Source organism: Bidens hawaiensis, unplaced genomic scaffold, assembly GCF_021521415.1.
Source record: "Bidens hawaiensis isolate Kalapana, Puna unplaced genomic scaffold, B.hawaiensis_p1.1 tig00006392_1, whole genome shotgun sequence".
Taxonomy (NCBI): domain Eukaryota; kingdom Viridiplantae; phylum Streptophyta; class Magnoliopsida; order Asterales; family Asteraceae; genus Bidens; species Bidens hawaiensis.
The window spans coordinates 1,035,881-1,060,551 of NW_027491432.1; the positions used below are offsets into that span (position 1 = coordinate 1,035,881).

A 24,671-nucleotide genomic window follows, 5' to 3' on the forward strand; every position below is an offset into this window, starting at 1 on the left:
ACACAAGGTTGAGTGAGCAGCACACCAGTTCAAAGTATAAATAAAAATATGTATTTGCAACAAGTCAGATGAGAATAACAAAATAACCAAATGAGCAAGTATAACTGAGATGTCGAGAAGCACAAAGCTATAATGACTGGCGTATGATCATACTAGACTGAGATTATGTTGGACCTCTCCGAATGCGGAAGCATACAAAGAAAATATGCACATAAACAAGTAAGGTATAAGTTGTTAACACATAAGACAATAGTTGCAGTTTTGAGTATAAGTATATATATATATATATATGAGAAATAAAGTTTACGCATATGTCCCCAAAACGTGGAAAACAAGTAAAATAGGGGAATGTGGTACTCACCTCAAAGACGAACAAAAGATGATTAAGATGACGAGAAGACGGGAAAAGTAACACGCGAACGTTAAAGCCTAAGAGAAACGAGAGTAACGGATACGCTTAAGTCAAGACTCATTATTAACACTAGTTAATAATATCAATATAATATAATAATACATATTTAAAGATTTTCATTATATAAAACAAATATTTTGATTTATGAAAGAAAAACATAACTCAATAAATATTAGTTGTAATTTTATTAGTTTACTTGATTAAAAGATAAATCTTTACATTTTAATATATAAAGATATTATATAAGGAAAACGCATCTTTAACAATATTATTAGTTTATTAATCCGTTTAAAAGTATATTATAATATTTAATATAATTTATAAAAATAATATTTACGTAAAATAAATTTGTATAAGTATGAAAATGTAAGGCCCCTTTACCGGTGCCTCACATTTGGACGTTGGAATTACTCATAAACACAATTCCATAAATCAGAGTTTATTTAAAACTTCGCGAAATATAAAAACTTTCATAAAACATTACATAACTTGTCTTAAACAACATCTTTGTCTTTCAAAAACTAAGTAATTAAACATAAACTGATAAACGTCTCGAGTCTTCCGATGCCAGCCTCTATTCAATACCATGTGTTCCCCTCAAACGAGCCGCTTCATCCTACTCACCTGCGTGCATACTAAAATTCAGCTACGCTGAGTGAGTTCTAGTTAATTAGGCAACATACAATTCATTCTCATATATTTCTTAACGTATCCGAAGACACGTATTAATACTTTATCTTTGTATAAATATCCATAAGAGGAACGTCACATAATATATATTACTATATGTATTCTTCATAGAAGGAACACCCTATACATATATTACCCATATAAGGAACACTCAATATATATTATCCATAGAGGGAACACCCTATATACTTTCCATAGAAGGAACACTATATTATCCATAGAAGAAAAACTAACTGTCCATAGAAGGAACACTATACTGTCCATAGAAGGAACACTATACTATCCATAGAAGGAACACTATATTATCCATAGAAGGAACACTATGCTATCCATAGAAGGAACATTATACATTATCTATAGAAGGAACTCTATATATTATTCATAGAAGGAACACTGTATATAAGCTATTATTTAATATCCATGTAAGAAACTAATCTCTTCTCTTGGCAATACGTGCAATATCCAAAGATCGTTCACGTACCGACAAGCAATCAATCGTATCTATCACATATATCATACATGGCATACACTTACCATTTAAGGTAAGTGTATTAACTATCACATCGAGTATGCACACAGCCCCGAAAACATAACAAGGAATGGGGCTAGAAACTCACCTGGATCCTGTTGCATTTGCAGTTAATCGTAATCCTCTTCTTTAATTGTGCACGGCTAACTGTTATTTATATATATAAGTTAATTAACCGTATAATTAAGTAAGTTGATATTTAGTAAACCAATGTATTTTCTAAGTTGGGCTTGGCCAGTTTAGATGGGTTATGGGCTTAGGTCAGGCCCAACTGTCCATTAAAGCACTTAGGCCCAACTAGGGTCAGGCCCAAACAGAAGCTGGGTCAGCCGAGAACTCTTGGCAGAGAATCCCTGTTGACCGAGAACCCACGTTTGACCAAAAACTCATATGTGACCGAGAACTCCGTGGCCGAGAACTCTCGTTTTGGCCGAAAACCTGGTCACCGAGAATTCCCTTGACCGAGAACTCGTATGTGACCGAGAACCCTAGACGGAGGCTCAGGTCACCGAGACCCTTCGTCTGATGCGTTCAGCTCAGGTTCCTACCTTTAAAACCATTCTATAACGGCTAACTGCCCATGATTATATTTTTAACCATCTATAACCCATTCTACTTAACCGTTTTTCACTTGTTACCAACCCGTTAACCTCACGGCTTCAAGATCTAACCCATTCTAGTCATAAAGTTTAGACCTTTATAGTGTTAAAACGTTCTTGCTAAATCTAGGGTTTCCTTTATTAACCGTACATAATCATAAGTTCGTTAAGTCCATTTTAATCCTCAAGTTTGCATCTTTATGGTATAGCTATACTCGATTTACTATCCTACTAAGTTTCACGCAAAACCGACTTCGTTTACCCGTCATTTTCACAAACCGAACACTACTCGTTTTACCCGAAACGAACCAACTAACCCGTTTATTATCAAGTTCATTAATTTATCACTAATCATGACCCGATCTATCATCCTACCAATTTTCTTTTAAATCCGTTCATGAAAAGTAAGGTTTTTTAACAAAAACGTACCTTTGAAGTTTTTGTATGAAATCACTCGAGATGCTCAAAACCATATCAAACGAACTCCGATTTGGGTGATTCAAGTGGCCACGGAACCGTCTCATCCCGATCTACAAGCTCATCAGCTCACCTTCGCCGGAAACCGCCACTACAGTCGCCGGAACAACTGAACAGTTGCCGAAATCTTCACTTTTGAGCTGCTATGGTTTTGCTGATAAAAATCGGACTTCCCGACCTCTGATCGAAGATCTAATCGGTGGAAATCTTCATTTATATACCATGAAGACTCAGTTAAAATTTGAGGCCGATCCGACGGCTAGATCTCTAAGAATCATTGTGTCTTTGTGGGTGGTTTTCTCAAAAACGGGAATTGGGTTAAGTGTGTGTTTTGATGGTGTAGGCTATGGTGTGGAGATGTATGAAAATGGAAAGGAGTAGGGTTTTAAGGGGTATTTATACTCTCTTAAGCCCATGGACCTTAAGCCCATCTTTCCTTTTTTGTCCATAATTAATTAAAACTAATTAGCCTACTTATCCTTTCATCTTTATTATTTTACTATTTTTCTATTAACTCAAGTAAACTTTTCTATTTTAAATAAATAATATATTAATTTTTTATTCTTAGTAATTTCGGGATGTTACAAGTCTACCCACCTTATAAGAGATTTCGTCCTCGAAACCTGCTTAGTCATTGTAAAAAGGAATACTTCCTGTATTCACTTCCTTTCTTTAACTTCCTAGCTTACAGGTTCATCCTTTGTCTTACAATCAACGAGTGATGTGTTAATTAGTTTTAGCTTTCTTGATAGCTTGTCCATGAAGTCATCTACGATACGCTTCCTTTTCCAGACTTTGCAAGTGCATATTACTTCCACAAGTATGGTCTCCTTTCTTGTCCTTTAAATTAGCATTGAATGGCCATTCCGTCCGATTACTACCTTTAGCAAATATACTGCTTTGCAATACGTTCAAAACATATTAATTCCAAAAAGGAAACCTTTCCAGTTTCTCCTTAGCGATTACTTCTTAAAAATCCCTTTGTCTATTCTTTGAGAGAGAACACTACTTGCAATTCTTGAGCGCATCCATTGCATAACTTGTCGGAGAACTCCTTAAGTCACCACTTATACCTTCTTTCATTCTCAGCTCTGCATCAACATGTAAGGTTCATGAGTTATAGCTGTCCAAGGTAGCTTGATCATGAAGTCCATGATGATACATCTTGACTAATCAAGCCTCACGTAGTCGTATGAACCCATTGCTGTTTGCCGTTGCATATCAGGCTGCCTGATCTGTTGTAACCAATTACCTTAACCGACTTCCTTCCCGGTACGCCTTGACCTTCTTTTATAATACCATTCTATCCTTTACGTTCCAGAGGACTTCCTTTCCATGATCACATGATTATCAATTACTCATTAATCATTTGTGTCAAGACTCAATAAATCTAAACCATATCTACGCTTTCCTTGCATGTCTTTCCACCTTTTGTCCTTGGTTTCTAGCATTTTCTTGCAGTGTGACTTTCGGCTCCACATTTGTCACACTTGAGGTTGTTCTTATCCGTGTTGGCAAAGTATCATGTCTATCCACAACTGTCACATACCATGGACTCATCTTCATCTGACTTCTATTAGTATATGCCTTCATTATAAGTGACATCTAGACTTATGACCTTCATCTAGGATTTGGCTTCGAAGACATCCATGTCGTGGAATCCTCAGGCGACCAAATCTGATCTTCACATCATAAGTATTATCTTTCAACTCTCGGTGTAACTAGAGAATTCATTAATTCTTTTTCTGCTCTCATCCTTTATAACTTTTAAATGTACCTTGTAGATCTGACTAATGCAATCCGGAGTACTAACTAATTTATACCACTTAAATGTCATGATATCTTCTCCACATTCTGTCCGTCAGCAACCATATTAGCCTCACCAGGATAATACTTGATTCCACAATCACAATCTTTTATCAGCCTTACTCATCTTCTTGCCTCGTATTCCGTTCCTTCTGCTTCTTATGACATGTGTCAATGGTACACCTTGAAAACTTAGCATACAATTACTCTTTCTTCAGCGTTTCCAACACTTTTCTCAAGTGTTCAGCATGGTCGGACTTATCCCTTGAATAATCGAAACTATCATCTGTGAAGGCAACGACGTATTTGTCCTAATATCGGATGACATGCCCTATTCATCATAACCATAAATGCTGCTTGAGCATTCGTCTATCCAAAAAATATCACGAGAAACTCGTAGTATTCATATCGCGTTTGAAATATTGTCTTAGGGATGTCTGCTTCTTTCACTTTCAACTGATGATAGCCTGCTCTGAGGTCTATTTGTGAGGACCAACTCGCACCGTGCATTTGATCAAACAAATTATCCATTTGTGGCAATATCTATTCTTCACAGTAAGCTTGTTCAACTCGTAGAAATCTATACACATTCTCATACTTCCATTTTTTTCCTTCATGAACATCGCCGGTACACCACGTAGGGAAATACTCGGCATAGAACACCTTCGTCGAGGAGTTCTTGTAGTCGGGACATTAACTCTTTCATCTTGGACGGAACCAGACGGTAAGGTGCTTTCGAGATGGGCTGTGCTCCTGGTATTAACTCTATCTGGAATCCTACCTTTCGTTCCAGTGCTAACCCCAGAAGGTCCTACGGGAACACTTATGGTTAGTCACACACTACAGGAACATCTTTTATTTCTTTCGTGTCGGTCGTAGCTTTGACAACATACGCCAGGTAGGCACTGCACACTCGCCTTAGCAAACCTTCAGCTTCTATCATCGGAATGACGTTAGGCCTTGAACTTTCCTTATTACCATAAATTGTCACTGTACCGCCATCCAATGACATAAACCTTATCAACTTACTCTTACATGCTATACGATCTTTAACTCAGACGTCAAATCCATTCACAAATGACATCGAACTCTCTTAAGGTCAATCATAAAGGGTAGAAAGGAACTCACGTCCCTCTAGTTCTACCTTACAATTCTTAACCATTCTCATACTTTGACGAAAGTATCGCTAGTGGTATCTTCCATAAAGTATCAGATACACAAGTACATTCTTTTTAACGTCTTATTTCATATTTTCTAAACTATGTAGTCTCATACTTTCATTCCTTTTCAATTAGGATGCCTTGACTTTCACCCGTCCTTCTCGATCATCTCTACTCTCTAGGCATTCGCTTAGTTACTCACGATCCCAACAAGTTCCTTTATGGAGTTAACTATTGCAGACATACTACCTGTCTTGACTCATTCTAGTTGGCTTATCTCTGTTTCTTTCATGCCACTTCCATTTGGACATCACAGTTCGGGCTACATTTGATGCTTCGGCGAACATTGTTGGTAGTGTGAAACATTTGAGCAACTCCCTTGGTGTATATGATTACAAGCTCCAGGCGTGATCCTTCCTCTTTACTTCCTAAAGTCGATGTCCTATTACTTTCGTATATTACTTTGTCACACCTTCTTCAACAGGTGTCTGGTTGGCACATGTCTTACCACAACGTCCAGCACGACCTCTTCGCGCTCATCCCTTTTGTAGCAGTCATCTATCTTATCTCTAAGAAACACAAACGTTATCACTCTAGAAATTATTTAGCACATGATTCGTAAGGTAAGTAGTTAATGACAGTGGCCAAGTGTAATTAACTATTTGCATTACTCCTCAGGTTCTACATACTTCCCTATATGATTTCACTTGTGCTAGTTTCTACTTTTAAACAGTTAATCGATCAAAAAATCAATTAATCCTATTCGTACATACACATATCATTCCTTTAACAATTAAGCTAACATCTTTACACATTATTTAACCATATACCTTATCTTTACTAAGCTTGCTTGAGTGACACATGGCTATCTTGAACTGATATCTTCTTTCTTTTCTTATTTAAATCGCATTCTCTGTTCGAGTCTAAGCATGTAGGATGCTTAATTCTCTCGAACTTATGCTCTAATACCAACTTGTAAGGCCCCGTTACCGGTGCCTCACATTTGGACGTTGGATTTACTCATAAACACAATTCTATAAATCAGAGTTTATTTAAAACTTCGCGGAATATAAAAACTTTCATAAAACATTACATAACTTGTCTTAAACAACACCTTTGTCTTTCAAAAACAAAGTAATTAAACATAAACTGATAAACGTCTCGAATCTTCCGATGCCAGCCTCTATTCAATGCCACGTGTTCCCCTCAAACGAGCTGCTTCATCCTACTCACCTGCGTGCATACTAAAAGTCAGCTACGTTGAGTGAGTTCTAGTTAATCAGGCAACATACAATTCATTCTCATATATTTCTTAACGTATCCGAAGACACGTATTAATACTTTATCTTTGTATAAATATCCATAAGAGGAACGTCACATAATATCTATTACTATATGTATTCTTCATAGAAGGAACACTGTATACATATATTACCCATATAAGGAACACTCTATATATATATTATCCATAGAAGGAACGCACTATATACTTTCCATAGAAGGAACACTATATTATCCATAGAAGGAACACTAACTGTCCATAGAAGGAACACTATATTATCCAAAGAAGGAACACTGTATTTTCCATAGAAGGAACACTATATTATCCATAGTAGAAACACTATACTGCCCATAGAAGGAACACAATACTATCCATAGAAGGAACACTATATTATCCATAGAAGGAACACTATGCTATCCATAGAAGGAACATTATACATTATCTATAGAAGGAACTCTATATATTATCCATAGAAGGAACACTATATCTAAGCTATTATTTAATATCCATGTAAGGAACTAATCTATTCCCTTGGAAATACGTGCAATATCCGAAGATCATTCACGTACCAACAAGCAATCAATCGTATCTATCACATATATCATACATGGCATACACTTACCATTTAAGGTAAGTGTATTAACTTTCACATCGAGTATGCACACAGCCCCGAAAACATAACAAGGAATGGGGCTAGAAACTCACCTGGATTCTGTTGCGTTCGCCGTTAATCGTAATCCCCTTCTTTAATTGTGCACGGCTAACTGTTATTTATATATATAAGTTAATTAACCGTATAATTAAGTAAGTTGATATTTAGTTAACCAATGTATTTTCGAAGTTGGGCTTGGCCAGTTTAGATGGGTTATGGGCTTAGGTCAGGCCCAACTGTCCATTAATGTACTTAGGCCCAACTAGGGTCAGGCCCAAACAGAAGTTGTGTCAGCTAAGAACTCTTGGCAGAGAATCCCTGTTGACCGAGAACCCACGTTTGACCGAAAACTCATATGTGACCGAGAAATCCATGGCCGAGAACTCTCGTTTTGGCCAAGAACCTGGTCACCGAGGATTCCCTTGACCGAGAACTCGTTGACCGAGAACTCGTATGTGACCGAGAACCCTAGACGGAGGCTCAGGTCACCGAGACCCTTGGTCTGATGCGTTCAGCTCAGGTTCCTACCTTTAAACCCATTCTATAACGGCTAACTGTCCATTATTATATTTTCAACCATCTATAACCCATTCTCCTTAACCGTTTTTCACTTGTTACCAACCCGTTAACCTCACGGCTTCAAGATCTAACCCATTCTAGTCATAAAGTTTAGACCTTTATAGTGTTAACACGTTCTAGCTAAATCTAGGGTTTCCTTTATGAACCGTACATAATCATAAGTTCGTTAAGTCCATTTTAATCCTTAAGTTTGTAACTTTATGGGATAGCTATACTCGATTTACTATCCTACTAAGTTTCAAGCAAAACCGACTTCGTTTACCCGTCCTCTTCACAAATCGAACACTACTTGTTTTACCCGAAACGAACCAACTAACCCGTTTATTATCAAGTTCTTTACTTTATTTATAATCATGACCCGATCTATCATCCTACCAATTTTCTTTTAAATTCGTTCATGAAAACTAAGCCTTTTTAACAAAAACGTACCTTTGAGGTTTTTGTATGAAATCACACGAGATGCTCAAAACCATATCAAACGAACTCCGATTTGAGTGACTCAAGTGGCCACGGAACCGTCTCATCCCGATCTACAAACCCATTAGCTCACCTTCGCCGGAAACCGCCACTACAGTCGCCGGAACAGCTGAACAGTTGTCGGAATCTTCACTTTTGAGCTGCTATGGTTTTGCTGATACAAATCAGACTTCCCGACCTCTGATCGAATATCTAATTGGTGGAAATCTTCATTTATATACCATGAAGCCTCAGTTAAAATTTGAGGCCGATCCGACGGCTAGATCTCCGGGAATCTTTGTGTCTTTGTGGGTGGTTTTCTCAAAAACGGGAATTGGGTTAAGTGTGTGTTTTGATGGTGTAGGCTATGGTGTGGAGATGTATGAAAATGGAAAGGATTAGGGTTTTAAGGGGTATCTATACTCCCTTAATCCCATGGACCTTAAGCCCATCTTTCCTTTTTTTGTCCATATTTACTTACATCTAATTAGTCTACTTATCCTTCCATCTTTATTATTTTACTATTTTTCTATTAACTCAAGTAAACTTTTCCATCTTAAATAAATAATATATTAATTATTTATTCTTAGAAATTTCGGGATGTTACCGAAAATTTATTTTTTTATTAAATCGATAAATCTAAGATATTAAATGCGCGGTATTATTTATAAACATATATACATACATCTATATATATGCACCTACACATATACACGTGAACATAAATTATATAAAGATGTGGGAAAACAAAAGTTTCATAGTCGGTTTTATATAAAGATAATTTATTTAGTTACTTTTAAAATACCAACAATATATATATAAACGGTGTGGCAGGGATTCGAACCCGCGACCTGCCACTCCGTACACAACATATTAACCGGCTGGGCTACCAGGTACCATCGCTAAAAAATAGGAATCAAAGTTTATAACAGGTGTTTTCTGTACAGAAATCACAAACAAACCCTAACAAGATTAATCCATTAATCCGTTAACTGGGGATTCGATTAACGTTGGGGTTATTGACGAAGAAAAAACGACGATCAAAACCATAGTATTAATTACCTCAGTTGATGATCAGTTGATGGTTAATTTGAGCAATAAAGAAGACGGCAGTCGCAGATCAAGAGCATGTATAGCGAGGTGGATATAATCAAATCAATTAAGGGAGTTATAATGGCGCTGATGTGTGGATTGTATCTGCAGATTTAATTAGATTATAATGTTTGTTATCATGCTTAACCATAAATGGATTGAGACGGCCAGGTTAATAAGGAATTATGGATTGTTTATAATCGAATTAACATAACTAAAATTGTCGGTTGGCCAATCATGGTAAGTATATCACAAAAATTGATTCAATTACCTTGTTGGTTACAAAATTTGCGGTCCAAGATAACAAAATTGCAAACGGGTACACGAAATTGAATACGGATTCGGGTCTAGGTCATGGTTAATCAGATTAGGAAATGGGTTATAACTAAATTTTCATTTATAGTCCTTGAGGTTTAGGGTTGGCACATAAAGGGATTTAACTTTATAAATTGGGTTAAAAGTGTCAAAACAAGAAAGTTATAAATTAATTTAAATAATAGCATATTAATAATTAATCCCCTTGATAAACAAAATATTTAAATAAATAACCCGAACATCGAACCGAGTCGGATTTTTAATAAAAATAAAATTTTGGAAACCCGAGTTGTTACACAACCCAAACACATCCAAAAAATCCAGCAGAAAACGGGTGATAGGCAACCGGAAGTGGCAAAAGAAGAAATACTCTCTAGACACGACAATCTTACAGGCAGGGGCCTCCTTCACCTTTTTTCCTGGAGCCGGCAACTCTGGCTCAAAAATGCGGTCAATGTAGTAAATTTTGACCACCTCATCGAAGTCGTAGCGCGACGTCCAACACCCCATGAACTCCATCGTATGACTTGTAACATCACGGTAATTTCGAGTCACAATGTCAAGAATCAAAGTCAAGGGACCAAAGAAGTCAATTTCCAAACTTCAAGGGCTAAAGAAAATTCTGGTTTTCTTGACCTATCGCAATACGCGATGGATCAGAAGGGACACCCATCGCGTACCGCGATAGGGTTGTCTGACAGTTGTGACACGTGTGCCACGTGGCACACGGTGGCACTATGTGTCGCCACGTGGCAAACGGATCGCCACGTGTTGCAACGTGTCGCCATGCGGCACAACGCCTACCACGTGTCGCCACGTGGCAGGTCTATGTGTTGACTAGCCAAGCCTACATCACGCTACGTGACGGGCTAGCCAAGGAACCCATCGCGTACCGCGATGGGGTCCAAAATCAGCTCTATAAATAGCAAGGTCCGGGTCTTCACAATTCCACACCTAAACACACATATCTTTCTCTCTCTAACTTCTCTCTAAAACCCCGAGAACCCGACCCTCGATCCACCTCGTTTTGCGTGCCCGATTCCTCGTTTTCCGTACCTATTTTCTCGATATTCGTGCCACTCCCCGACAACATACCAAACAAGAAAGTAGTGCTATCCCGACATCCCGACGACCATCTCGAAGTGCGTGCCGTGGAGTGTTGGTGTTCTATTCGTGTGTCCAAGCAAAGGGTTAATCAAGCGTGTGTTGATAAAGAAAAAGGCGTCGAAGTGCTGCCCGAGTGTGTAGGGTTTATTGAGCCAAGAAAGGTACGCATAATGCCCGAATAAAATAATAATATAATTATCAAGGCTTAATACCCCAAGTCGAGGTTATACTCGATACCTCGATAAACAAAGAAATATATAAACAAAGAAAAGAAAAGTGAAATATATATATTTGAGTGTATATATATATATATATATATATATATATATATATATATGTATGATTATTCTTTGTTATAAAATATATTATTTAAGTATAATGAGTATACTTAAATAATAAAGAAAAGAATACGTTTCTTATAGAAGAAGAAACGTTGGGTTTTATAAATAAACTAAAGGTTTATAAACATTACTTTTTAACTAAAGGTTTTAAAGTAAAAGAAATTATGAACTAAAGGTTCATCGAGGTAAACAAGAGTAAAGGTCTTAAGCCGGATTGTATATCCGACTAACAAAGGTTATACTCGTACTATAGGTGCGAGATAGCATAGGAAAGACTCATGGACGGTGTTGGAAGCCGATCCCATTGAAAAGGTGAATACGCCTCACTTTTACAAACTTGTTTTCAAACAATCAAACATGTTATGTGTAAAACTTTACATGAGGCTACGTGTCTCTAAAAACATTGTAAATAAGAGTATAAGCTTAGCCCTCAGGTTGTAGTATACGTTTATATGGATCCTTACATATGTGGAATGTGGTGGGCACATCGCACCACGTTTGGTCACGACCTCCATGATGGGCCGGACCTAAGTTGCGTTCGAGTGAGACTGACCATATGTATATTTATGGTACCTAAGTTATGTCGAAACGCTGCGGTGTTTTGCTGAGGTGACCTAGTGTAGAGACTTAAGTTTATAATGATTATTTAACTTAATTGTTCCTAAGCCAAGATGGGCCGAGGCTTGCGTGGTCTCGAGGGGTGATTAAGTAAAGAAAAATATTTTAGCGTCAACATATTCACCAGCATTCGTTGCAGACGTATTTTCTAACATTTTGCAGGTAACCAAGAATAGAAGGACGAAGGGCTCAAGAATCCGATGGCTCGGATATTTTTGTTTAAAATATTAAATGTGATGTTTTTGTAAAACTTATAAACAAGTAAACTAAAACGAGACTTTCGTCTTGTTCTTTGTAATGTAAATATTTATAATATCGATCCTTTTGTTTTTATAAGACTTCCGCTAATAACTGTAACTCTGATTTATTTACAAATGTGGTACCAACTACTGATCACACCCCTAGGCCCAAAATGGGGGTGTGACATGACTCTTCTTGGAACACTTCTCCATATATATGGCTGAGAAGAACCAGCCATAAAGAGATAAATAAAAGAAAGTTAAAGGGGCCGCCGGAAGCAAAGACAATATAGGATAAAAGAAAATGTATTTGAAAAGAAGATGAATAGGAAATAAGGAAGGCCCAAGACCTCCTTATATACCCATCACAAATAATGCTAGGGAGTAAAATCGAGGCATATGAGGCAGTCAGACCAATCAGAATGCGACGCGTAAGAGACAAGGTAGTAAAATGTGTTACAGCTGGGCACGTCACCGGGATTCTCACCCACGCGCCAGACACAAACGAAAAACTGCCTGCAGTACGTAACCGTTGTCAAACTTGTCAAATCAACCGCTCATTTATCCTGACATGCATTTAATTCATCTTTTCCTGCCAAGAACACGTGTCATTTCACATATCAACACAACTTGGTGATAGACTTCAAGTACAAGTACAGGCATAAAAAGCTCCGCCTAGGGAAGGTTTACAATAACCTCCCGCCATAAAAGGCTTCGCCTAGGGAAGGTTTACAATAACCTCCCGCCATAAAATGCTCCGCCTAGGGAAGGCTTACAATAACCTTCCACCATAAAAGGCTATGCCTAGGGAAGGTTCACAATAACCTCCCGTCATAAAAGGCTCCGTCCAGAAAAGGTTTATCATAACCTACAACCATAAAAGGCTCCGGCATGGGAAGGTTCACAAATAACCTCCCACCATTATAAGAAAGATGGTACACAACAACCGTCAAATAACTCCCAACATCAAATTAGTCCATAGCCCTCCTCGTTAAGGGCAACAATGGACTGGGGGACTTGTAGGGGAAGGGTACAAAACCCACCAATAAACATAACATAAGCAACCCCTGCCGGTCACATGGCCTAGGCGCCATACAAGGACCCTGGCGCCGAATTCATATCCTTAAGTAATTAAACATTCTCTGACACATCGGGAATGGGAGCGCCTAATATCTCCATGAGTTTGGTGAAAAAATGGAGGATATTCATCGTAAATCACACCCAACCAATAAAGGATGGACAACACATAGTCAATAGTACTACATAGTTCGACATGTCAACATCAAACAACCACCACTCCCACCAACTATCCTTAACACACGTCCAAGGAATCTGATTGGTGGGAAGCCTGACATGGCAGTTGGACATACCCTGTCTCCCCTCTCCAACGACTATAAATACTTGATTACCTCCAAATGGTAAAAGGATCCAGCATCCTAAACTTACTCTCATTTTCTTTACAAATACTATACACATTGATACTGATTCTCACACCGGAGGGTGGTTACGAGAGGATCCCCCATTTCCCTCGTAATGAGCTCACGGTTTTCTGTTTTGTAGGTGTATCACTCATTTGCGCCGAAGAGGAGTATAACCCATATTTGGAAATACCTAATCATCACCCTTGGACTAAACAATTAGACCAAAGGGGAGATTTCGTGTTTCTTCAGTTGGGGTTAGTTGGATGGTTGTGTGGATTGTGCAAAGTACCTCTACCGGCTTTCCACCAAGGATCAAATCTCGATCTTCTGCAGCTGCGTTGTTATGGTTTTGGTTATTTTTTTCAAGTTATTTATGTTTTTTCAACATTAAATTTGGTGTAGGACGGATGATTGTGTTGTCAAGTGATACTGACCGAATTCGCGTGGAGTCACCGAATTTTGTTTTAGTTTCGGTACCATAACGAACTTAACGAAAACCGATAAAATGCCATTTTTGTTTTAGTTTCTGTACCGTAACGAAGGTGATGAAGATTAATCAAACTTGTGTAGACTCATCACCTCAACGCTAGAGTTTTACTGGCCGACGTCTGCCCATTGGTCCACATGCGTTTTTATACTGTTTTGTTTTATTTTTTCTTTCAGTTTCAATACCAAAACGAACGTACCCGAACTGAAAAGTTCGCATCGACTTACCACATGATTTGGTTTTACCATCATCCAGGTTTTACCGACCTGTCCCGACACAACGTGTAGGGTGAACAGGCGTTCATATAAATTATAAAGTTCGTAGTTCATAAAGCAAATTCTCCAACAATAAACTATTTAATAAAGAGCAACATTTTTACACCAATACTGGAACTTTTTATTTTATAGTTCACCATGAAAGCACCAATTTTTATTATTTTTTCTGAAAACAATAGTTTATAACCATTAATTAAAATAACAAATTAATTGTTCTTGTTTTTGCAGATAGAGACATTAATGAGACATCTAAAAAGACAATCTACCATGGTTCAAATATAAAAAGGCGCTTAAAGGATCAATTTAATGAATATGATTGACTCAACTCCGAAAAGAAACTTACGAAAGTGGCCTGCATATTCGATAATTAAAAAGCGAATGCTTAACACTTTCTGAAAGATTGTTCACATACTCAATGATCATAAGAAGCTAAAAGAGTCCCTAGGACATAACGCTTGCCATACTATAAATAGTTACACTTGAGAGGACTAGAAAATACAAAACAGGGCGATGAAACTTGTAGCAATAGTTTGCCTTGTGGCCTTTTTCGGGTTAACCAATGCCGATATTCAGGCTAACAGGCTTTTTGAGTTGCTAAAATCAAAAAGATCAAGTACTTCACCTGTTCCTAATACATGGACTGTTTTAGATGAAGCTACTGATGAGTATTCTCCGGTTTATATTGCTCCTCAAGACGGTTTGGCAGACCTCGACAAGATTGTTGCATTGCCTGGCCAACCTGCCGGTGTTAATTTTAATCAGTACTCCGGATATGTTACAGTCAATCCGACTGCTGGCAGAGCTCTCTTCTATTATTTTGTTGAGTCTCCCACTGATTCATCAACTAAACCATTGGTCTTGTGGCTAAATGGAGGTAACGTTTCAACTTAATTTTTATTTATTTATTGCATCTTGACAATGTAGCTAGTTAAAGGCTTACGGCCACTAGCACTACTAGAAACCAGGTAAAATTTGCAATGCACTTTATGCATCACACCCTCACACGTGTAGCTAACAGGCATTTCAAATGCACTTGCTACGCATTTTTGACACAAAGCTGGCATTGGAATTTTTCTACACACTTGTTACAAGTGCCCTTAATTAATTAGTTCTTACGTTTACTACGTGTTTGTGATGCCATTTAATTTTATAATTTAGGGTAGCCTTTGCAATTTAGCCACAACCGTCAAAGTGAGTCATGTTAACTTTGTATTGTTTAACAGGACCTGGATGTTCTTCTATGATCGGAGCCATGTCAGAACTAGGACCTTTCCGAATCAACAGTGATGGCAAAACCCTCTTCTTGAATGATTATGCATGGAGCAATGGTTAGATATTTTCAGCCTTTCTATTCCCTGCTAAGTTTTAGAGTAACCATTTATTATAAATACAAATATTTTTTTGCAGTTGCAAATATGTTGTTTCTTGAGTCACCAGCTGGCGTTGGCTTCTCATATTCAAATACAACTTCTGATTATGATCATTCTGGTGACAAGAACACTGCGGATGATGCTTATGTTTTTCTGGTTAACTGGCTTGAAAGATTTCCTCAGTATAAAACACGCGATTTCTACATAACCGGAGAAAGCTATGCTGGACATTATGTTCCTCAACTTGCGTACACCATCCTTCTCAACAAAAAGAACACAAACCAGACATCCATCAATATCAAAGGGATCGCGGTATGTTCACTTCAACAACACTTACTATGTTACTGGACAGGTTTATAGTGTTTATTCTCTAAACACATTAAAAATTGGCAGATTGGGAATGCATGGATTGATGATGAAACAAGTTTAAAAGGATTGTATGACTATTGGTGGACTCATGCTATAAACTCGGACGCGACACATGATGCCATCATCAAATACTGTGACTTCGCCAATGAAACTTCAACTCCAATGTGTGACAATGTTACAGACAATGCTTGGAATGAGATGGGAGATATTGATGTATACAACATCTATGCACCCATTTGCTTGACCCCTCGCCAAAGAAATACCTCCACCATTCCTGGTTCGGTAAGCGTCAATTTATATACATCCCGTCATATTAGCTTCAGCATATCAACAAATCATCATGTTTGGATTTGTTTTTTTTTTTTTTTGCAGATTAACAATTTTGATCCATGCTGGCAATATATCCTTGAATTCTATCTAAATGACTCGACGGTGCAAGAGGCATTGCATGCGAAACCAACATCATGGGATTTATGCAGGTATAATACATACATAAGTCCTGTAGACTAACATAAATTATGTTATGATAACTTGAAAAGTACTGATTACTTGAAAATATATTTAGTGATGTTATTACAAGCTGGAATGACAGTGCAGTTACCATCCTGCCAATAATCAAATATCTGATTGATAACGGTCAGCGGGTTTGGGTATTCAGGCAAGCATTACGTACCATAATGTTAAATCACTCTATATATTAGATATTCAAAACTAGGAATAATTCATGATTGTTTGTATTTTGGTTGTGCAGTGGCGATGTAGATGCGCGGGTTCCAATTACTGCTTCTAGGTACTCAATCAACACGCTCAATCTTCCAATCGAGACAGCTTGGAGACCATGGTACCTTAATAAGGAGGTGATAACATTACTCTCTTTCTTATAAAGTTAATTATTCAGGTTATTGTACCTTAGTTAGCATCATTTAACTTATGTTAACGTGCTGTAATATATGTTACCCAGGTTGGAGGGTATTTAGAGAAATACAAAGGACTGCTTCTGATAACCGTTAGGGGCGCAGGCCATACAGTTCCAAGCTACCAACCACAACGCGCATTGACCTTGTTCTCATCGTTCCTTGGAGGGATACTACCACCTTCCTCGTAAACGTATCATGACGGACTACTTTTATTGTTTCAATCTAGTTTTTTACTTTTCTTGTGAACAAGTTTGACAACATCTCAGATGTCAAATAGTTGGTGTCTACATTTGACCCAATCCGTATTTGCTACTTGTGTTGAAGAAATGTAGCGTGTCTTTTACTTTTAATTTAATTTGCTTACATTGTTGCTAAATTAAGATCTATATATGATATGCTGTGTTGCCCTCTTATGATATATATTTGAAACTGTTCTGTTGCAAATACGACTTTATGTAGTAACTAATAAAAGAATAAATAAATAAAATTAGCGCGAATATTAAATACAAAGTTGTTACCGTCTGAAATACGGTCATTAGTCTTAAAACAGTCGCAATTGATATTAAATGTAGTTGCAAATTTTAGAAAATACAATAAACGTTAAATCGACCAGGAAATTGGTCGTAAATACATAGAGCGAAACTGTTTCAGTCTCAAATAAAATTAAATTGGTCACACACACACACACATATATATAGGGGTGCGTTATAATAAAAAGAAATAGTTTTCTAGGAAGAGTAAGAATCAATCTAGGCCATTGGATTTGTGATCTAATGGTTGAGATTGGTAGTTTTTAAACTATCAAATAGTTTCCTAGGATTAAGGATTTATGCTGCATAGTTTCTTAACTCTAAATTTTGTGTTCTTCCTACTCTTCCTACAAAACTATGTATTTTTATTTTAACCCTTTTCTATATATATATATATATATATATATATATATATATATATATATATATATATATATATAGGGGTGAGTTATTGTACAATAATGACTTATCGTACATTACGTACGCGAGACTCCTGATCATCGATTTCAATTTCACGCGGTGGCAGTTTGGTAAATAACCCAAAAAATAGTTCACGATCAAATTCATCGATTTAGAATCGATTCCGATCCAAATTCAGAATTCCTTAATCTATCTCATCAAATTTCTAAACTCTAATCACAACTTACAGTATGAAATCTCAAAAACCAAAAATTGAAATAGAACGCCACTGAACATTAAAAATCTTCAAATTGATCAAAAATTGATGATTTAATCAATCAAATTGATGTGTAAGAGGCTTTAGAATTATCAATCGATTATGGAATTGCAGAAATAACGCACTCAATCGAGCTCTGATTAGGGTTCAAAATATTATGTTTAAACGTTCCGAAACAAAACTGAAGACCTTTAAACGTTCTGACCAAAAAAGAACATCTTTAAACGTTCTAATACATTCAAAGAAGTTTTGGGTGTTCAAAAAAAATAAACATCTTTAAACATTCTAATACGTTCTAAGAAGTTCAGGGTGTTTAAAAAAGTATTGAAGTTCTGATAAAGTTTAGAAGTTCTAAGAAGTTCTGGGTGTTCAAACTGGTAAGTTTAGAAGTTCTAAGAAGTTCTGGGTGTTCAAAAATGATAAAGTTTAGAAGTTCTACGAAGTTCTGGGTGTTCAGAACTTCTAAAACTAACAAAAAAAAATCAAACACCTGTAAACATGAAATTGAACACTGAAATCACTTCATTTAATCTCATAATCATCAAACAATCATCAATCGACCGTTAATTTGATCATTGATTCGATCATATGAACAAAATATGGAATGTCTGCAACTGGGTTTACTCAAAACTCAAAATTGATTAATTGAAACTTCAAATTGATGATTAATTGGACCAATTTCAAAGTTTAATTGATCAATTAGTTCAACAATTTCAATTTTAATTGGTCAATTTTATCAACTGACCTGCAAAAAAGGCGTGACGAGGAAGATGTTGTTCACGACGATACCGTCGACGGTCGCGACGGTAGTTGCAATCATTGGACGGTGAAGGCGTACGGAATCGATGGAGCAGTGAAGCAGAGGATCAGAACTATGACAAATTGAAAATTTTTCTTACTTTTTCAGACACTCTTCACGACTTGACTCAAATTTTCGGGACGAAAATTCTTTAACATGGGAATGATGTGACACTCGTCAATTTCAGGTTAACTCCGTTAACTCAAACTCCGTCAATTCAAACTTAAGATCACTGGATCTATAACGCACATCTCATTACATTTAAACTAAGGCTTTAAATGACGCTTGACAATTACTACATGTGTAGTCTTTCGGGATTGCACCGAAACGCAAACGAGTTGACGCAAACCATTGGTGAATAAACGAAAAACATCAAAACAATAATTATGTGATAATTATGTGTTAGACTTATGTGTTATGTGATAACATTGTATGGAACGTTAACTCAAGATGCAAACAAATTAAATTAAGCTAGAAAAATAATATTTAGAAGTGGAGGGGCCTTGATGTAACATGTTATTATTAATAATATCAATAAACCCTAACCTCCCCTCTCTCCCTCTCAACCGATCGCCCCCCCTCCCCTTGCTCTTGGCTTCCGTCAATCACACACACACATACACACAAGATCTTTCAAGTTTGGTTGAAGATTAAGGTGCTAGGAAGGTATAAACAACTATCCTATGTATTTTACATGTTTAATTTTGATCTTGAATGGGTTAATCTAAAACCCTAGGTCACGAAAATTATGAATAAGTGTTCTTATGCTTGATTGTTGCTAGAGGATGATTGATTATGTGTTAGTTATTGATATTGATAATCAAATGTGATTTTGAACGGTGAAAGATCATTGAATCATTGATTGTTTGTAAACCCTAGAGGGTTACTACTGATTTTTGTGATTAATTATGTGTATTACATGTTTTGAGTTATGTCGTATGTTTAGGATGCATGTTAGATGATTGTTTATGCTTGCTGAGTTTTGACAGCAGTGATTGTTAAACTTGAACGATGTGTAACTTGTTGAATATAAAAGCAAACTAAGCTAATTATGAGTCTACAAGGTAGTACTCTCAGTCTAGTTTTCAGAAAGTCCAACCACGCCTAATTTGGAGGTGTTTTGGTTAGTCAAATGATTTAAATGTGATTAAAGGTCAAAACTGGTACTGGACAGATTGTAAGTTATGTTTAGACAACTGTAACGAATTGTTAATGTGGAAATTGGTTGAGGTTGTTAACACTAAAGGGTGCTATGTTGAGTCTAGTTTCTATAAAGTCCAAGTTTGTAATTTTTGGACGAGTAAAAGTTAATCTTTATGATTTTACAAAACTGAAGTGCAAATCTGAGTTGTGAGACCTGCTGTTAAGTTGTTTTGTAATTAGCATATCTCATGAACTACAAGACCAAATGGGTTGGTTCCACTTCTAGAAGTTAACTTTGTTGAGTTAAGAACCCAACCCAATTGGTCTTGTACTAATTAGATTTTTCACTTAATGGAAATAACAAATAACATTCTGTTGCGCATGAATTTGACTGTTGTGAGTTGCTGTAATGTTTTGATCATTGTGAGAAATCTATGAAGAATAAAAATACAATAAAATATGTTTTGGAAACCTAACACATGTATGTTTCTGTGACGATTTTTGGTGAATTAATTGTGATACTATGATTTGTTGAATAGAGTAGTCTTTCAAGTAGAATTCTGTCGTGATGAAACTAACTGCTGAACTTTGTGAAAATACATGAAACGTGCTTATTGCTAGATAATTGTTATGTTTTGGACCAAATTGCCCTTGCGGGGGATAATTGCTAGTAATGTACACTATTAACACGTGACACGTAGATAGTTGTTCACAACATGTAACGTATCACAAATGTGCTTGTTAAGTCACACACGAGTCACAAACGAAACACGAAACGTATCTTGTGCATAGGAATTATGTGCCGGGTCTAGAGACTCGATAATAGTTCCGACTCTTAAAAAATCTCCTTGTTGTTATAGAACGCTAGTGAGAGTTTTCTGTGAAGCGCATCACTTGGGTGACTTGTTTTTGGGAATTCTTCGCAAACAGTGAGTTTCACTTTCCCCTTTTAAACTCTTTAAACGCTTTTCACTTGGGGGAGATAACATACTCCGAAACGCTTTTAGATTTTGTTATAAAATTATATATCACTTGTAAAGGCTAAGTGGCAAACGAAACAATTGAAGTCCTTCACACATCGAACCGTTTAGTATTGGAAAATAGCGAGTCACTGTTGAGTAGTACTACTGGGTTTGACAAACGCCACCCAACGCTAAGCTCGACTGGAGGTCGAGTGGGTGTAATTTTGGCTAACACATTACCATGGTCGGGATAGACCTGGTGGCAAGACACATGATAAACAGTCAGCTTCAGTGTCGAACACTTAGTAATACTTGCTTTATAGGCTAGCTACCTATAGATATATAATTGATTTAACACTATCTGGTAACGCAAAACGCTAAACGCAAAACGCTAAACGCTTTATTTTATATAAACTTGTGAACTCACCAACCTCGTGTTGACACTTTTAGTATGTTATTCTCAGGTAGCCGAGGCGGGCGCTGTATAGGATCATGCATTACTTTGAACGCTTATTTTTATGCAAACTCATTTTTAAACTGTTATTATTAATTGGGTTTTAAGTCGTCCTGCGTGACGCAACACTTGGTTTATGGTTTTACGCTTCCGCACTTATTTACACTTAAAAGTTTTCGTGGTTTGAAAACTTTATTTATGGTTTGATTATAACTAATGATTCCGATCCTGTTAGTTCACACCCTCTGACGGTAAAACTCCGTTAGTGGATTTTGAGGGTGTGACAAGAACGGTCGCGTGTTTTCTGAAAATCTATGGTGAAGAAACTCGCGTGCCTATTGTATGATAAGGGATTATTGTATTTGATCCTTTAAATATATATATATATATATATAGGGGTGGGATCTAGAGAGAACTCTTTTTAAAAAGAGAACTAGAGAACTAGTAAAGAATTATTTTTAACTATTTTTAAAAAAATATTTTGTGATTTCTTTTTCTTTCCTTCTTCTAATAAGATGATATTGTTCCTAAAAAAAAAAACTTGTCGGTGTAGTACTGTAGTGCATATGTGCACTAATGCCTATTGCATATACAATAGTGTTTTATTGCATATAATACAACACAATTGCATTATCCAATACATACTATTGAATATATGCAAATACAACACTAATAATTGTATGCAAAACACATTATCGCATATATGTAATACAACACTAATGCACATATGCATTATATCGATTTTTTTAATTTTTGTATATAATATAACACTATTGTAAATATACAATACAAAAAACTATATATATATATGCTATTTAACACTATTTAAAATATCAAAATGCACACTATTGCACATATGTATTATAAAAAAAGTCGGTGTATATATATTATAAAAAGTCGGTGTATATGTATTATATATATATATATATATATATATATATAGGGGATGGATCTTGCGAGAAGTGCGAGAATTGAATGTATAACTCCATTAATCCATAATTTCACTCCCTTTCATATGATGTTACATACATATATGTAGGTTGGTTGTATTTATGTCTTAATTAAACATTCAAACCTACCTACTAACATATAAATGTACCGAGCCACATTCAAACCTATGTACCTACACACATACAAACATGCATACACATATACAAACATACGTAAACGTATACAAACATATGTACCTACACACATATACATGCACCTACACATAAGAAAGAGAATAAAATTAGGGATTAATGGAGTTACACCTTCACTTCTCGCTGTAAAAAAACTTCTGAAATGATCCAATACCTATATATATATATATATATATATATATATAGATATAGAAAATGGTTCAAATAAAAAGAAGTAGTTTCCTAGGAATGGTACGAATCAATAGAATTTTGACATTTGGCATTAAAACCTATGATGAAAGAATAATTCTAGGAAACTATGTCGGTTATAATGATGAAAGAGTAATTCTAGGAAACTATGACGGTTTTTTGTAATTTTAAATCTCAACCATTGATTGATTAGATCCAATGGCTATGATTACAAGTAGCAATTTTGTTTAATAAAACATTAGAAACTAAATTATGTCACAAGACCACTTGCAGGATAGATTTTCAAAACAAGAAAATACAATCACAAAATTGGTCGAAAAATATCACATAAAAGTGCTATTAATCAGATTTAATATTAGTCAATTAGAGTCAATCTTGGTTAATTAGGGGTAATTGGGGTTATTATAAGTCTATTGTGTCCAAAATGGTCAAATCAGGAGACATAGCTTCAATATTGGTTAGTTATTTTAAATTCTGGGCAAAAAGAGGAGATTAAAACAATGTTACTCAGAACCAACTAGGGATGAATAGAATCAATTGGAATGTAACATTTCGTTTTATTATTATTATATTGTATATTTAAAGTAAATTACCGGAAAACAATGCCTTTATTGCTAAGAATCTAATTCATACAAGTGTGGTACAAGAGGATTTAGAACATATTGATGTTGATTACCTTGAAGATATGGATCTACTATGGCAAGCTAACTTGTAGTTGTGAGAAACAAGAGATTGTATAACAGAACAGACACGTCCAGTGGCGAATCCAGGAATTTTTTCTAGTGGGTTCACTATTATTTGATGCTCCAGTTTTATATGACCAGGTGTTTAATATTTCGGGTCGGTTTGATGGTTCGGTTCGGGGATGGTTCATTAGGGGTGTTCACAGTCCGGTTTTGATGGTTTTTACGTCAAACCGTTATCGAAAACGGAAACAAACCGTGGAAAGTTAAAACCAAATCAAACCGTTACTAAGTGTTTAGTTACACGGTTTGGGTTTAATGGGCTTGTATGAAAATACAACAATTAAAATGAAGAAAAGGAAAAAAAAGCCTTTTCAAGATAACTACCAAACCAAATTGTAATCTTCTGTTGATAAACCAATTTCAACCTCTATGGTTTTTTTTTCAACAGATTCATTAGGTTAGAGAAAAGAAATAAGAACAAGTGGGTTATTAAAAAGCCGGTGAGTTGCAGTCAAAATAATCGAAGATTAGAAAAAAAAAAGGATCAGAGAGAGAGTGAGAGACAAACGGCAAGTGGTGGAGCCATAATATGTTTTTAATGGTTTGCATTTAAAAGAAAGTAGGTTTTCAAAAAAATTATCTTTTAGCAGGCTCGAACATGCAACCTGCAATTTGAAAACAAAGTTGCTTACCACTCGTCCAGTTCTTCATTTTTATGTATGGGTTCACTCCAGCTTTTATTAATGGGTTCACTAGAACTTTTTTATATTGTGGCTAACTCGCTATAGTAATTTTTCGAAACTCAGTGGGTTCCCGAGAACCCGTACCTAAACATGTAGGTCCACACCTGGGAACGTCAAGTTTATCAGGATTTAATGAAAGAACTGGTTTTGACAA

At 36.2% G+C, this 24,671-nt stretch overlaps 1 protein-coding gene across 1 annotated transcript; it reads left to right on the top strand.

Annotated features, from left to right (window-relative positions):
- The first annotated feature begins 15,019 nt into the window (after positions 1–15,019).
- Positions 15,020–17,512, top strand: LOC143632503 (serine carboxypeptidase 1-like). Its single transcript, XM_077101008.1, has 8 exons — positions 15,020–15,411; positions 15,761–15,865; positions 15,945–16,219; positions 16,301–16,558; positions 16,649–16,755; positions 16,842–16,934; positions 17,028–17,133; positions 17,238–17,512. Exons 1-8 carry the CDS (start codon positions 15,048–15,050, stop codon positions 17,379–17,381), a joined length of 1,452 nt encoding a protein of 483 aa, XP_076957123.1. The 5' UTR covers positions 15,020–15,047; the 3' UTR covers positions 17,382–17,512.
- Positions 17,513–24,671: the final 7,159 nt, after the last annotated feature.

Bases quoted from the DNA above. Each gene is read 5' to 3' on its own strand.
- LOC143632503 (XM_077101008.1), top strand. From the start codon at position 15,048: ATGAAACTTGTAGCAATAGTTTGCCTTGTGGCCTTTTTCGGGTTAACC. The intron at 16,935-17,027 runs GCAAGCATTACG...TTGGTTGTGCAG, and splicing joins CAGCGGGTTTGGGTATTCAG to TGGCGATGTAGATGCGCGGG. The intron at 17,134-17,237 runs GTGATAACATTA...TATGTTACCCAG, and splicing joins CATGGTACCTTAATAAGGAG to GTTGGAGGGTATTTAGAGAA.